Here is a 15787-nt window from a genome sequence, read left to right on the forward strand (position 1 = left end):
ATTGTGCGTTGTTCTGCTACATTTGCCTTTGTGTGATCGTGCTCTCAAACAAACTCAATTTGTCGTAAAAGCTTCTCTAATCACTATTCTTTTATCAATGAAAGAAATAACTAGCAGTGTGCAATGTCCAAGGAGTTGCTTGTACATAAACAGAGAAATCTGGCCTGATTCAGCAGTTCCCTTCAGTCCTATACCAGGATTTTAAGCATCTTTCAGCTCATTCTTTTGGTTTTTACTACCTACAACTTTACTGTTATGGTTCGATCTAAAAGCTCTAAAACCCGCTGTGTGCTACCTGCCCCGCAGCAACGCACAGCACATGGACAAAGAGGAAGCTAAAACTATGCCTATGTCTGACTATAACAGACCTGTAAGAAGAGTTCTGACAATTGGGCTCACGTTCATCAGGTAGACACAGACGGATGAATACATATATTCTGGGAACTGCTTGGATTCACAATAACAACCTCATGAGGTGATGTCAGTGATAGCCAAAGAAACCTGTTGATCATTTTGTCCCTTTTTAAGTAATATACACCTCATCATTTAACTGCCAACACGAGGCCTTCAAACTGCCACCACACTGTGTATAATTCATCATCTTATTGTGTATTTTATTTTGTGTAAGTAAGAGAAAAAAATCGCTTGCCAAGACAAACTCTTTAAGTGCCTCGCTGCTGGCACTTTGACAAAAGCTCAGAGAAGGTTTTGCTCAGTCCATTTAAACATTTATGAGAGATTTTCTGAACCCGCTTCCCTAAGATCTAGGCCCCGCTCTGTGCACGGCGCTCTGAGGGTAAATATTGCCACAGAGGCCAAACACTGGCAGCATTCTGAACTGGCAGGTGAGAGGTAGAAGCTCCATTGACATCTGCCAGAGAGGGAAACAAACAAAGCAACGTCAAGTCCGACGCAGGCGCCGCACTTTGCTGATCCACTGTTTGCTGTGAGCGAGGGAGCCACGCCCCAAGCAGCGCAGAGTTTGCCGTCCGCATATCCATCTTGGCAAGGATACACAGCGCTGGCATTCTCTTTCAGCACATCGCAATAAGCCAGGCGATTTGTCTGCTACCACAAGGCCTGCTGTCAATTGAGCGCGTTTTTATGGAGCCCCTCCAACTCGGCGCTCGGCGGTGTCCGTGTCTTGGAAATTTATCTCTACAACTATGTTTTTCCAATACTCTGAATCAGACTCAATAATGGACTGCAGTCTGCCTGGGTCGGGCACGTCTCACTTCACCATGACATATGGAGCCGAGCACCAGGAGCCCGGAGAAAGCACAAGACGAAGAGTCACACACACGCAGGCAGCTCGCCCTAAATTAACAAGTCAAACTGATGAATTCCCACTGGCTACACTTCTTGTTGCATTTGTGTTCTTTGCGCATTGACATTTCTGCCTTTTGTTGCTCCGTTCTCATGCTCCGCAGACCTGTGCTGTGCCGTAACACATCGTCCTGTCAGCCCCGTCCGCGGGTCCATTGTTTCATTTCGGTCTGGCTCATTGTAGCACATGATCCTTCACCAAACAGCAGCAAACCCATTCAGACACGCATGGCAATCGTTCATCAGATACAAAAGCAACAAGGAACAGCTCAAGAATATAGGTGCTGTCAAAAACCTCTGCAGTGCCCGTTGCTATAATTCAAAGACTTCTGTCCAAATGACTCTCGAGCTAAAAAACCACATCCTCAGATTTGATTGATTAGACAGGTAATGCCATTTCACAATACCTCACAATGAACACTCCAACTAAATGTGATGTGAGCTAGTAAATCATCCATTCATCCATTAACTATACAGGTCGCCAACTTTTGGTTTATCCTGTTTATGGGCTAATCAAATTTAATTTAGTGAGCACATTTGGTGGTTGAAGATTATTTACTTAAGTAAAACTAAACTAATACTATGAAAAACAACAAGTAAAAGTCCTGTGTTCAAAACCTCAGCTAAACCCTATTTTCATTTTAGGGACAAAGTATTTTCCAGCTAATCCAAGAGGATTATGTATAATTTGTTTGTTTAATTTAAGGAGCAGGAGAATTTTCTGAACCAACAAAGGATCATTTGCACTTTGGGTTTATCTGGAACATTCAAATTCACTAACAACACATTTGGACATTCATAGTTTTCATTGAACGGGAAGGGGCAAGAACAATTGTAATGTGAAAAGTAACAAGAAACTAAAGCTGAAGGAAAAATGTAGGGGGATAAAAACTATGAATATTTTCTTCGGAGGTGAAGTGGAATAGGAGGATAAAGTTGTATAAGATGGAAATATGCAAGTTAAGTGCAAAAACCTTGAAAAAAAAAGATTTCTAAAATGTTTAAATCTTTTAATGATTGGTGAGATTTTGCTGCTTCAGGCCAAAATCTACAGCGATTAAAGAAAAGCAAAGACGCTCTTCAAGGTGTGAACGTTCATGGCCTCTGGTAATTTAAAACTGCTTTCTCATCAGCTCACTTTAAGATAATGGGGCAGTTGTTCTCCTCAGTCACATACTTTGTCTAAACAGCGTTTCTGAATAACTGTTATTAAGGATAATCTGCTGGCTTGTATATTTGATTTCTTTGGATGAACGAGACACCGGAGCCTTTTGCAGTAGCTCATAGCGGCAGAGTAAATCCCCCGGTCTAAGCAGCTCTAAAAAGCTGTGCTCACCTTGACAGGTAAGTGAGGGAACATCTGGAGGGCTCTCTGTAGACGCACATTTCAGTGGCACGCAGCTGCACCAGATGGCCAGAATAGGACACATTCAGGTTTGTGTGTGTGTGTGTGTGTCTGAGCTCGAGCATGATTCCACCTGTGTTCCCCACGTGCCAGTGTATGCACAGTGTGTGAGTATGCGTGCGTGCATGTGTTTGGAAACTTAAGTCAGCTCCTGTTTAATCTCGCCCGCGGTGGATCCGCTCCTCTGAGCAGCCACGAGCGCCGCGCAGACGTGAGGAATTGTACTTATTCCAGGTGGAGAATTCCTTAACCTCCTCCAACGGATTCCTTCGCTTTGGTCCCGATGAAAGGCGGTGAGCATCAGCCTCGCCGCGGCTCAGTTTCCATCAGCGCTCGCATCTGCACACCCTGAACCCATTTCCTGCACTCTGCCTCGAAGCAATTCACCCTCGCAATTGCGATAAGTAGCGGCCCGTGCAGCAACAATTGGGGTCAATTCACTTTCGGCTCTGCAAATTAAAGATGTAAAATGAAACTGCAGCAGACATTGTGGAGATGTGGCCTCCATTCCAGGCTTGCCTAAAGGTTAGAAGAAAAGGCTTCTGGCACTAAAGTACCTTGAAATGCAGGAGGAGCTGTGAAAATCTGTATGCAGGAATAGTGAATTAAAAAAACTATTTACGCTCACTTTACTACTGACAGGGTTGTTCCACTGTTCACATTTAAAGGAATATGGCTGCACTGTGTGGCTCCCAGGAGGATATGAAGGCTGGAAAATACAGGAAAAGAAGGGAAAATCTTATATTCCAAGTCATCATCCATCAGTGGATTTTGTTCTGTGTCACTGTAGTGTACAGTAAGTGGTGGAAAATGAAACTTTTCTGAGCCAGTATCGATATGATTTATGAGTTTTGCCAGCAATGTTTTTCTTATTTCAGGTTTATTACATATGCTACTTTAAGATGTGAACGTGTTTTTCTACAAACCCATTTTCTTTCAATAAAAGATGACAAAACTAAAGTTAGCTCAACACAAGCAACCGTACAACTACCAAAACTGGCAAAGATTTAGATTCAAATCAGGGACGAGATGAAAATATAACAAGAAATTCCGTGCCAGCTTTCAGTACATGACAGTTTAAGACTTGGTGCGAAACATGGTGGAAACCCAGTATTTACCTTAGATTCCCGGCCCTAATAGTAATTGTAAAATAAATGTACATAAGTAATTTGTCGCATGAAGACGTGTCTGACAGCTGCTGAAAGAGCGACTGGCTGAAGCGGCGGAGACTTGAGGTGAAGTGGCAGCGAACAGCTGCATCCTGCTGAGGCTCACAGATACAGAGCAGCACGGTAGCTCCATGACTGATGTCTGTGGTCGCTGCACCACTTGACACCAGATTATTGCTCTGTGGTTTAATACAGCCACATGCCATAAAGCAAAAGTCACACTGCATGCAGGGATGAAGTGAGGGGACGGCTCAGCCCAGAGTCCCCTGTATTCTCCTGTCTCGTCTCTTATCTGCTCACTGCCTCTCACTGTCTCTTGAGTGCATGCACTGCTGAGCAGGCACCACACAGGCACGCAACACACACATATCACACAAAGCCTCTGGGGCTCAGGTGCTTAGAGGTGAATAGAATAATATGGTCATGCTCTGTTTTAACTCTACGTCGGCTCAAGTTTCACAACCGGAGGGTCTCTTTTCTGTCCTTCCCTTCATCCGTCTGCCAGTTACTCTGACCTGTCGTCCGCCCTCCTGCAGCGAACCTGGCAGCGTACACCTGTTCCAGCCCAGGTCGCCCCCCCCCCCCCCTGAAACCCTAACCCACCATCAAGACAGGGAGAACTGACAGAAAGGTCAAAGGTCAGTCAACAAAGGAGACGTAGCACAGCCTGAGAAACTGTGGCCAGGTTGGTAGATCTGAAGCCATTTACCAGCATCCACTTCTTCCCCCATCTCTCCTGAACTATTTCTCTTACACTGACTGCACAGTCAACAATGCTGCTGCTATGCCCTTGGTCATGACAACCAAACAATATGCGCCACGTCTTTTGTGAGTTTGAGAATGAATTGGGAAAATATTCAGAAAGCAAGCTACATGCAGTAAGTACATGGCATTCATGTAAATTCACGTGTTTATTTCCCACAAAACAAAGTCAAACACACTCGCCCTGAAAACATGAGTTGCATGAAGCGGAGTTGATTAATTAGCTTTCTCCGGGGCTTTGGAAAAACAAAATCTGATTTGAAACACTCACATGGATTCACTAACAACTCTGCACTTTGAGTGGATCAAGGGTCAAACGAGGAACAAAGCAGAAACAAATCAAACATGAATCCAAATGAGCCATTTGAGAAAATTATTGCTCCCATTATTTATGAATCCAGTGTGAAAAAACTGGCAAAAGGCCTGGTGGTACAAACTAATTCCTGCAGCCACATTCACAGTCACACTCATACACACCATCCATAATGGGCTTGGACACATTGTGCATATATCAGCAGTGCACTGTTTTCATAATTAGCTGCCGGTTTGCTCTCTATGAACCAGGATTAAACTTCGTTATACTTGAATGTCCACTGACCTGATTAGAGTGATGGGGCTAAATTCAGTTTCCCCATTTCCTGAGGGCAAAGGCCATGAGCAAGGTGAGATCTGGCTGCGACTGACCTGAACCTCAAACTAGCTCAACTTTAATCCACATCTTCCAGCTGTCACAGCCCTGCAGGACATTCTCTGTTAATCAGTCCGTGTGCTATAGAGCTCACAAGGACCAACACTGCGTTTATGCGTTTATATTCATAGGCCTCAGTATGGGCCTGGTGTTAGTACTGCTGACTTTAGCATTGATCTGCAGTTTCAACAAACCACAGTCGACTCTAAGAAGCTGAAATTGGAAAAGATTTGATGTTCTGGCCTTTAGCTTTAGATTTTAGCCTCTCAGAGCAACAAACACCAAGGCTGTCTCTGAAACCCCTCACCAATACGCCATGTTTTTAGCCTAAAATAAAAAATCGCCAATTTGAACTTGGATGACATCACACGAGTATGGAGGGATCGGTCCCCATTTACTTCAATTGTTTTGGAATTGGCTGCAACGCAGTTTAACCCTGAAACTCCAAAGGTGTATTGTGGACTCAAACGCTTCACCCACCCCTCCATCGACATAGCGGTGAGTAGATAATGAGTGAGTTTTCATTTTTGGGTGAACTATCCCTTTAAGCTGAGCTGACTTCCTGCTGGCTCCAGCTGCATATTTACTGTGCCGACATAAAAGTGTCAATCTAATACTCAACAAGGAAGTAATCTAGTAATTTTGTGTGCTCCAACGTTTTCGTCAAGGAAGCCTGAGCATCGATGCACCTCCATGCATATTTATTCAAAATAATGCAGTCTTTTTTGGCAGCCATTCAGCCCGAATGTCAACTCTCTCATGGTTCAGCGATCACAATCAAGGGTAGCCTCTTTAAAAAAAAAAAAAAAAGGTATCAAATGACAGGGATTCTGTCTAAACTGTGACTAAGGGGTCTAAGCTGTTCCAGCTCAGCCACGGGTGAGGAATTATATTCCTTTCAGGTCACAATAACTCCCGGCTACCAACTCTTTGCAAACCTAATTGTTGTCACTGACACTCTCCTAACTTTGTCATGAGATGGTTAATGACACAAGCACAAAAAAAAGAAAATATGAAGTTTCGTAAACAGACTTAAAAAAAAGAGGGTGAGAGTGAACTGGCTGCATGTCTCTATCAGTCGGTGTTGACAGAGCCTCTGAGGAGCAACTTGGTTACTTTGAAGTCGACTTTCTTCATATTAAACCTCGCCGCTGTGTCCAGCCACAATAAGCGTAGTCTACAATTATTCAATCCAGACTGTCTGCTATTCACTATTGAAGTCATTCCCCTCACTGTAGTTTTTTAATTATGCAAATCAAATAGGTGAATTCCCTTGATTACTTTAAAGTGATGGAGGTTGTCTGCGTCTGGGCATTTTTTAATCATCTGCTATCTGAATAACATCAAATGGATCAAAGACGCTCCCCAAAAAAAAAACTTCGGGACGTTAGCTCAAGGACATCATTTCAGGAAATGTGTTTTGTGGTTGAGCCTTGCGCAACACCTCATCAACTGGAATAAAGTATTTATAATTAGAAAACCATCGCAAATGATGTGTATAAAGGGTAATATAGTCTTATATGTGAAGTTAAAATGGTTTTTAAATGCTGTCAAACACCAATGTTGCACTTGAGGCAGGAGATGGAGACATGAAAGAGGAGAAAGCGTGAAAAATATTTAATTGCTGCAATTGGATGTAGATGGATAAAGAAGAATTTTTTTTTTTAATGCTGACCCAGTGATTTTGGCGGAAGAGCAGAGTTGTGATAAACTATAATGGGAAGGGAAAGTGACGGGACCTTTACTTCACAAAAGCTTTTGCAGGACATTTTGTAAGTAGGTTCCTTTAGACCCAAACAGGAAAACACAAAAGCTGTCTGGGAGACTTCAGTGTGTGTGTGTGTGTGTGTGTGTGTGTGTGTGTGTGTGTGTGTGTGTGTGTGTGTGTGTGTGTGTGTGTGTGTGAACAGGGAACTTTCCCTCCAGTAGACTTCATGTATGAAAGCACATTCTCTCAACCCAAACAGTCTTCCTTGAATTTTTATCTACTCGCTACTACTACTGTATTCAAACAATAAGTCCACGGGCAGGGTGAGGGGGGGAGAGGGATGTCTGGGGACCGAGCCGACTTCCTCTTCATTAAAAAAAAAAAAAAAAAGAAGTCTGGCGGATGGGGAGGGAGGGGAAGTGCGACCTCGGGTAAACAGTCTCCGCTTTTTTTTTCCCATGACAACCGCAGACACAACACTGGCCTGGACCCTCGCAGGTAGAGCATGATCCCAGACACATGAGTCGTCCCGGTTGACCTCGTTCCCTCTGCGGAGGAAGCAATTTGGACACGATCGCCCACAAACCGCGTCCAACAGGTGAGCAGCTCAAACTCACAGAAAGACAATGGGTCTACTATCCTCCAGCTGGACGAGACCATACCATAACCCTGGTACAATAACAGCCAACCCCGGAATTAAGGCTCAATTTAGCCATCAACAAGTGCGAGGTAGGGGAGGGAGAGGGGGCCGCTCTCATCTCTTTCTCCAACACTGAGCACCTGGTGAAGGCCACAAAGTACAGCTGGAGGGTCCCACACTAAAAAGGGGAGGTCGGTTCTCATGGCAGATAATAGCAGCTAAGAGGAGGCTTAATGTGTTCCCGGGGTGGACTTACCTGATACCTGTATATAGATCTGATATGCCCAGAACAAAGATTAGACCACACATACAGAAGTCTCAACCGCAGAGACCCAGGTGCTTCAGAAATGCCCCCTTGTCCCTCATATACCTGTTCCCCGTACCGACGTCAGGTGCTGTAGGGTTTGGGGGGGAACCTTGGAGAGCTGTAATCCAATCTGAAGTCGGGACTCTCTAAAACGGGACAACAAAGGAGGCCAGACCCCAGGGCAGACCCAGACCTCGCCACAACAACAGCGGGTCTCAGGGCCTATATTTAACAGCGGTGGGAATTGTGGGAGCAGCCGCACAGGAACACTTTCAATGCACAGCGAAGGTCGATTGGGTCCCGACTTCCTCCTCAGTCTGCAAACGTGAGCGGCTCGCCTCGTTTTCAAACCCCCCCCTCAGCCACCGCCGCCGCCCACACCCCCCACACCCAACAGCAAAAATAAAGAGATAAGCATTGTTTAGCCAAACAATGGGCCACTTTCAAAGTCCCAAAAGCTTCCATTTTCACATCCAAGGCCGGCATTTGAAGTCGAGTACGGCAATAAACAACTTTTGCAAGTGGATGGCGAGAGGGTTTCTGAGTTGGAAACAATCAGGTGGATGTTCACAGATGGAAAGGTCAACGTTAGGAGCAGGTGCAGGTGGGTGAGAGAAGACCGAAGACAGGAGCAGCTCTACAGAAAAGCTCCATCAGAGAGTCACAGTTCATCTCCTATGCTACAACAGTGACTGTAACTTTCTCACTTGTTGACTTTCTTGACTATTTTATCAAGAAATACTGTAGAACAACAAGGCCCCTCATGTGATGACAGTATCTCAAACTTTAAGGCGTCAAAACATGCAAATAAAAGTTGGATTTTCAGACCGGGATTGGCCTGAAAGGAGGAAAAAAGGGGGGTTTTCACCAACCTTCAGTGAGTTCTGGTCAGCCAGGGCCAGCGCTTGCCTCTTCAGCTCGGACACTTTCTTCTCACACTGCTGGCAGAAGCCTCCCTTCTCCTCCGACTCGCTGATGGACACCGACCCGGCGCCCTCCGGGGGAGGCCGGCTGCTGCACCGCGCGTCCTCCGCAGAGTGAAGTCTTTTCCTGGGGGTGACCGGGGACTCTCCACTCGGGCATCCCTCCACCTTACAGCGTGAAGAAGGGGTGAAAAGAAAGTTTGGTCAACATTAACAACAACTACCAGAAATACTTTGCTTGCGTCTTGACAACCTGTTTGAGCACAGAGCACCTGTCCAAGAGCGCACGGCACAGATTGTGGGTTTTTTAAAGTTTGGAAACAAGCCTGAGAAGCAAATCACCCTTTTTTTTTTACACTCAATCACGTGTGAGACACTTACAGTGAACATGCGGTGGCCGGTGTCGCCTCCACCAGGAGCTGCGTAGCCCCCAAATGAGCTCATTTCTCCTCCAGATCAAGGTCGCACCTTCGGCGGGGGGACTCAAAGGTTTCGCCGGTGAAAAACGCGACGCGGAGCCATAGGCTGGATGGACCGAGGACCTGGCTGAAGGTTACCGGTCATCTGTCAGACTGTGCTGGGACCAGGAGCTGCTGATCGAACTGGGGAGCGTGTGACAAGTTTGCGCGCAGCGGAGGAGGTTTTTTTTGGCACAGGAGAGAAGTCAGCGGTGCGCGGGGAGGAGGAGGTGTTACTGGAGGAATGGGAGGGCTGCAGCTGAGGGGAACTTTCCTGCACGGTGCTGGGACTACATGAGGGTTCAGAGCTGTTGTTGTGCCATGGATCAGTCTGAGTTAGTAGAGTAGTGCATTGTGATAGAGTGGGCTTCACATTAAATACACTTTTCTACACATTTCCTGCAGGAAAATCATCTTATTCCACACTATCTGACAATCGCCGAACGTATTTGTGCAGCAGCTTTACCAAGCTCTTTAAAGGGAGCTCTTCAATGTTTACACTGAGATAAATAGGCCTATTCAAACTCAATATATGTTGTTATGGCTGCATCATTTCATCAAATGGAAACATGGGCTGTGGCTTGTGCGTAATCGTTTGGCACATTCCCCAAAATTCAGCCTAAATGTCAAATATTAGGATTCCCACTGGTAATTAAAGTTCTGTGGGTCTGAACAAAGTTTGGGTTTGAGGGCATTGCATTGAGGTTTATGGAGTAAAGGTGCACAGATCTCCTCTTGGTGATCATCGAACTCTGATATAAGGTTATGAGATTAAAAAAAACGATGAAAAAACTCAATAAACTCCCAACACATTGTTCTGCAACAAGATGATGAAGATGATAAGACTTAGATCCTTTAGATTCTGTTAATTTGTATCATGAGAATTTGAAATATCAGGTCACCCAGTTTAGAGAATTCAACAGTTTCAGTTTCAGGGCGCATCAGCAACTGTTGCAGGCACTGCCCCTGGTGGTTGTTAGTGGGACTCTGGCGCCATCCTCTGGTGAACAACGGAGTAGCACCTCCCTAAGTGGCGGGGTGGATGGAGGTACTCAGGTTAAATATTTAATTTGGTAAACTTTAAATATTTCATGCGGATGATGTAAGCGACAGCGGCCACATGCGCCCCTGCTCTTGGCATCAGAGACGGGCTTGTCTCTCTCCCCTGCCCTGAATCGACCTAGTTTAGGGAAACCCACTTCAGGTTAATCCAAATTATGGGATGGGATGTTGAAGGAGTGAATTAAAAAGTCCACAAGATCCAAAAAGATTATAAATTGTCATTTAAAAGCAATTTTCACGGTGTTTTTTTTTTTTGTTTTTTTAATCTGTCTCTGAAAAAGGCTGCAAAAGGGACATGCAACGATCAAGAACAGAAATAAAAAGATCTCAATCAAATCGTTCACAACGTGTTTTCACTCATATTTCGATCTATACTGCTTCATTAATATCCGTTTCTATCTGAATAAACCAAATTTCTACCATATTTGAAGCCTTTTTTGATGCATTTTGGCCAAATCCCAGAAAACATTAAAAAAAGTTTAGACTCTTCAATCCGGTGCAAATTGTTGCAGAAGTGTTGAATGCGTCAGATAAAAGATGAGTGAAACGAAGGGATGAAGTTTTTAGATTAGAAGAAGAGATGGAGGATGCTGCGCGGCGCACCTCCAGGTCCTGAGCACCGGACAGGAGCCGTCAGACGCGCGTCATTTGTCGGACTCCTCACTGTTTCCCACTGATTTTACACTTACGCATGAGACCATCCTTTAGAAAACACGTGTTTTAAGAGTCTCTGTATTCTTACCTTTGTTTTTCTCCTCAGCAGGTGACTTGTAAATCCAAATATGATGTCGGAGTCAACGAAGATGGTCCCCAGGTCGATGACGCTGGGGTTGGGCTTCCCAGCTCCGGGAGACCCCGGCGAGTTTGGCAAAGCCATGTGGGCTGCGCGTGTAGCCTAAGAGAAAAAATATATCCCACTCCACAGGAAACCTATCTGAGCTGTACATCCATCTATCTCATATCTGTCGCGCCCTCCGACGAAAAGATCCGCAAGGTTTTTTAATCCGGACATCCAGTGAGATCACGGTGCGCGCTCGCACGTGTGCGTAAAACAACCCCTCAGGTTTCCAGCGGAGCGCGGAGACAATGCAGCGATACAATCCATCCGTGCGCGCAGACAGCTTTACATCCTCTCACACACTTGTTTCGTGAAAGCCACTGTGCATGGTGCAGGTCATGCTCTGATGTGTGCGCGCTGCTGCAGGAGGCGCACCTTGTGCATCTGCTGCTCTCTCTCTCCTCTCCCCCCCCCCCCTCTCCCTCTCTCAGTCACTCATCCCCTCTCTCTCTCTCACTCTCTCCTCAGCCCCCCTGTCAGCCGGTGATGACCTGCTCTCCCACCCGATTTGCTGGCACGGAGATAACGCAACAAAACACAATGACAACACAATGGCAACCCAGGCAATATAACCCCTAACGACAGCTTCCCTGTAATATTCCTGTAATATTCACACTGTGTGAGTGTGTGCACGGTAATGACCTCATCACAGCTTACTTTATGGTATCCCTGTCTCCTATGTAATATTCCTGCAGGGTGTATTTATTGCACTGTATTCTGCACAAGGGAATATCACACAGCCGAGAGACGCCTGATGTCTTATTTCTGCAACAGGGATGAGGCTTCTTCAATCAAATTAAACTGATTTCATTCGGATTGATTTTAATCTACTTTATTGCAGCAGGTTCCATCAAAATCAAGTCAAACTAAATTTCACTTTTGAGACAATCGTCCAACATTGAACAAAATCCCTTGTGTGACACCTGAGAAACATGATGATTTAAGGTGTTTGTGCTGCTGAATAATTCAACTGTTGTGGGGGATTCAGTCAGTGGGATCTCATCAGTCCTGTCATTGAGGAGCCGTCACCATTTCCAGCAGGCTGAGGCTAATTATGCTGTATTGACTGGTTGAGAGCAGCAGGTACATTGTGTGAGGTTCAGGAGAACAATCAGTTTGATATTGGCAGAACCGAAGAAGACCCTACGATGATGTTTTCAGCGTGAACAGTTAGTCTGAGCACTGAGTCCACAGAGCATTTGGTCTCCTCAGTTTTAATTCATGAAGTTGAACCAGTTTCTCCTGAAGCTGAGCAGCAGACTGAGGTGATGTCATCCACGTGGGGCCGCTCCTCACACTGTGAACTCATTGGCTCAGTGTGCTGGTGAGATTTCACTGAGACAAATGTTTCTGCTCTGTTTCAAATGAATCTAATTTACAATGTGACAGAGCAAACAAAAAACAATGTGTAATACAATGTATGAACTATACTATACTATACTATACTATACTATACTATACTACACTACACTATACTATACCATATCACACTGTCCTGTACTGTACTATACTACACTATACTACACTATACTATGCCGCACTGCACTGTACTATACTGCACTGCACTGCACTGCACTGTACTATACCATATCACTCTGTACTGTACCGCACTATACTATACCATACCATACCATGCTGCACTGCGCTGCGCTGTACTGTACTAAACTATGTTATACTGTACTATACTGTACTATACTATACCATGCTGAACTGCACTGTACTATACTATACTATACTATAATTTGTATGAACTACAGTATAAACCAGCACTCTATAGAGCACATACCTCTGCCAGGGCCCAACAGTTTCCTTATCGTCAATATAGCTTCTTAAAAATTTTACTCACTCATAGATATCAGTTCCCTAACTATTCCCTAAATTCCCATCATTTTGTATTAAATTTTTCCTAAGGAATTTAGTGACAGTGTCAAAAAACACTATTTTAAGATGTTAAAGAAAGTGATACAAATATTCCTGGATCCACCCCCTGATCTGGATCCACAGTACAACTTAATGGGTTCTCTCCTGACCCACACCACATCCGTACACACAGTTTTGTGATAATCCATCAAGTGGACATGAATTAAAACTTAACCTCCTTGGTGGAGTTAAGATGAGGGTTCTTGGATTAAAGGGATATTCCTGTGATTTAATATTGCACCTTACACTTAGAGGACTCCCAACAGAAAATATACTCGTAAAAAACTCCTAAAGAGTCTGACATATATCATTACTTTTAGTCCTCAGGCTTTCAAAATGCATGCCTGCTTGTAACTGCGTTTCTGCAAATGTTTAGTTTCCAAATCCAAAGAGGAATAACCCTTATGACCACTGTGATATCATTATTGTAATTTTCTTCACGTTTCAGAGAAGCTGTAAAGCCACAGAAAAGTGTTGTCACAGTCTGACCTGTGGCTACTGCTAATGAGGGGGCAAATCGATGGAGTGGCCCTTTAGCTGAACAAAGAGAGAAGCTGCAGGCAGATTATACTCAAGGTGGATTCTCACTTTATTCATTTCACACTGCTGGTGGGGTTTAGTCCGCCGGTGCCAAAACACTTTATTTGAAGTTAAACTCAGGAGATTGTATAATTCACCAAATCAGACTTGTGTTCTCCAAACTTCAAAGTCACACGTCCTTGAGCCAGAAAGACAAGTTTTTTCATTCTTGATCAGGTCAGAGATGATAATCTTAAAAAAAGACAATGATGCTGTGACGCCTGAGCTGAGGGGGGGTAAATAATAAATATTCTAGGCATGAATAAATTACTTTTGATCCAACAAACACCTCACACACCACGCACGTCCCCCTGTCGCACTCATACCAACAAGGACAGACACACACACACTTTTTTAAGATAGGGTGGAGGCGGGGGTGGGGGGGGGGGGGGGGGGTGGTGGGGGGGGGGGGGGGGGTTGCCTTGTCAGTGTAGACCAATAATTACAATCCATAGTAAAGATGATTTACCACGTCCGTCACCCAGCACTCCCCACTGGAGGAGGCCTGGGTTGGGTCCCCCCCCCCCCCCCCTCCAGCCGCTGATGAAATTCGGAGGACGTGGATCCCCCTGGGACGAGCAAGTGCTGCTACATCTGCTGCCCTTGTGCACGTACAGGGAAATCGCTCAGGGCATCTCATTAATGCCTCTCCCCTGTCTTATCCTCCTGCGTGTGAGACCTCTGCAGCTTCTCCTCGTGCACGGACCAGGCTTTGTGAGAAACGTTTAGCAAATATTGATAGTTCTCTGTGCACGGAGGGAGATCAAAAGGGAAAAAGGGGAGATGGGGGCTGTCTAAAAAGAAGGAGAGAGGGGGGGAATAATCGGTGCACGGTGCTTTCATGAATGATTTATGCAATATTAAGTAGCCTGTACTCCTCGGAAAAATAGGGCATTTGGATTTTCCTGAAGAGTCTTTGGGTCAAGTTTTCCCACCAAACGGATCCTGACACTAAAGGATCTGAATGTAAAGTTTTAATGCCGGTCTTTAAAGTTTAACTGAGTCCACATTTAGACTTTGAAGTGGTTTAGTAGAGAACGAGAGACAATATTTGTCATAAATCGAGTAAAAAGCACAGATATTTTACCCCAAGTTTCACTATTTATCATCATTGACTAAAACACAGTCAGTGCTTCCCTGTGGTTTCGAAGCACTGGATGTAAAATGGCGGCAAACGCAGTGATTTTTCAGAGATTTAAGTTTCAGTACTTTGGACAGCAACCGTCCCCACGGACACAGCGTCCACCAGCCCACACAAACTCAACAGAGACAAATGGTTCTTTATTGACTTGTTTTAATCAGTACCTCTGAACAGTAGCAACAGTAAAACACAGAGAGAAAAACAGTAGCGTTAGTGCATCAGCAGGGCAGTTAAAAAGGTGTGTGCATGCCAGCAGAATTAAATTACTGAAGCCTGATGATTTTTTTTACAACCCCAACACAGTGGCTGGGATGTAGCACTGCAACACAAGGGGGCACAAGGAGAGAGGAAGACGGAGAGAACACAACTCACAGTTTGACATGAAATGATCAGAATCCGGGCCTTCTCAGATGTTTTCCGACAGCAGCATTGGTCTGGCTGGTCAAGTGGTCCTAAACATTTCACAATTTTCTCTAAGAACTGTTGAACTGTTGAGAACCACTTAATCAGCGAGACTACACACTTCTTCTGGGTAAAAAGTCCGTCCTCCACACTTCTGCTGAAAAACAGAAGGTGGAATTAGACTCGGAGATCCTCCTGTGGTTACGACACGAGCACACACATCACGACAACAGGTTTCAACAACACGACGGAACCTACTTGCAACAGAATAAGTCCACAGGAAAACAAACAGAGGCTTCTGCTCTTCCTCCTGAGTGCTCACCTGGAGAAGGTGACTCTTCTCCCATGCGACGGTGCTTCCTTGGTGCCATCCCAGCCCAGACTGAGTGACTGCTGTGTCCCAGCTCTTTATATAGTGTTTTGGGGCTAGGTTCATACAAGCCTCTCATTCAGGCAGGA

The 15787-nt window shown here is 45.0% G+C and overlaps 1 protein-coding gene and 1 long non-coding RNA gene across 3 annotated transcripts in view; both read right to left on the bottom strand.

Moving 5' to 3' along the window:
• kif26ab (kinesin family member 26Ab) overlaps nt 1-11404 on the bottom strand; it is a 73163-nt gene extending 61759 nt beyond the window's left edge. The window contains exons 1-2 of one of the 2 annotated variants that reach the window (XM_034577375.1): nt 11191-11404; nt 8878-9096 (exon numbers count right to left, since the gene is read on the bottom strand). In XM_034577375.1, the coding sequence (XP_034433266.1) occupies nt 8878-9096; nt 11191-11325 (354 nt within the window). In that variant the 5' untranslated portion in view covers nt 11326-11404. Of the gene's footprint in view, nt 1-8877; nt 9097-9309; nt 9590-11190 lie in introns of those variants that run through there. The other variant, XM_034577376.1, reaches the window with a different exon arrangement.
• A 3661-nt stretch (nt 11405-15065) lies between these two features.
• Nucleotides 15066-15715, bottom strand: LOC117756697. Its single transcript, XR_004612835.1, has 2 exons — nt 15587-15715; nt 15066-15485 (listed from the first exon to the last, which is right to left on the bottom strand). It is a non-coding gene; the product is annotated as an uncharacterized LOC117756697 (long non-coding RNA).
• Between the last annotated feature and the right edge of the window lie 72 nt (nt 15716-15787).

Source organism: Hippoglossus hippoglossus, chromosome 22 (assembly GCF_009819705.1).
Source record: "Hippoglossus hippoglossus isolate fHipHip1 chromosome 22, fHipHip1.pri, whole genome shotgun sequence".
NCBI classification, from domain to species: Eukaryota; Metazoa; Chordata; class Actinopteri; order Pleuronectiformes; family Pleuronectidae; genus Hippoglossus; species Hippoglossus hippoglossus.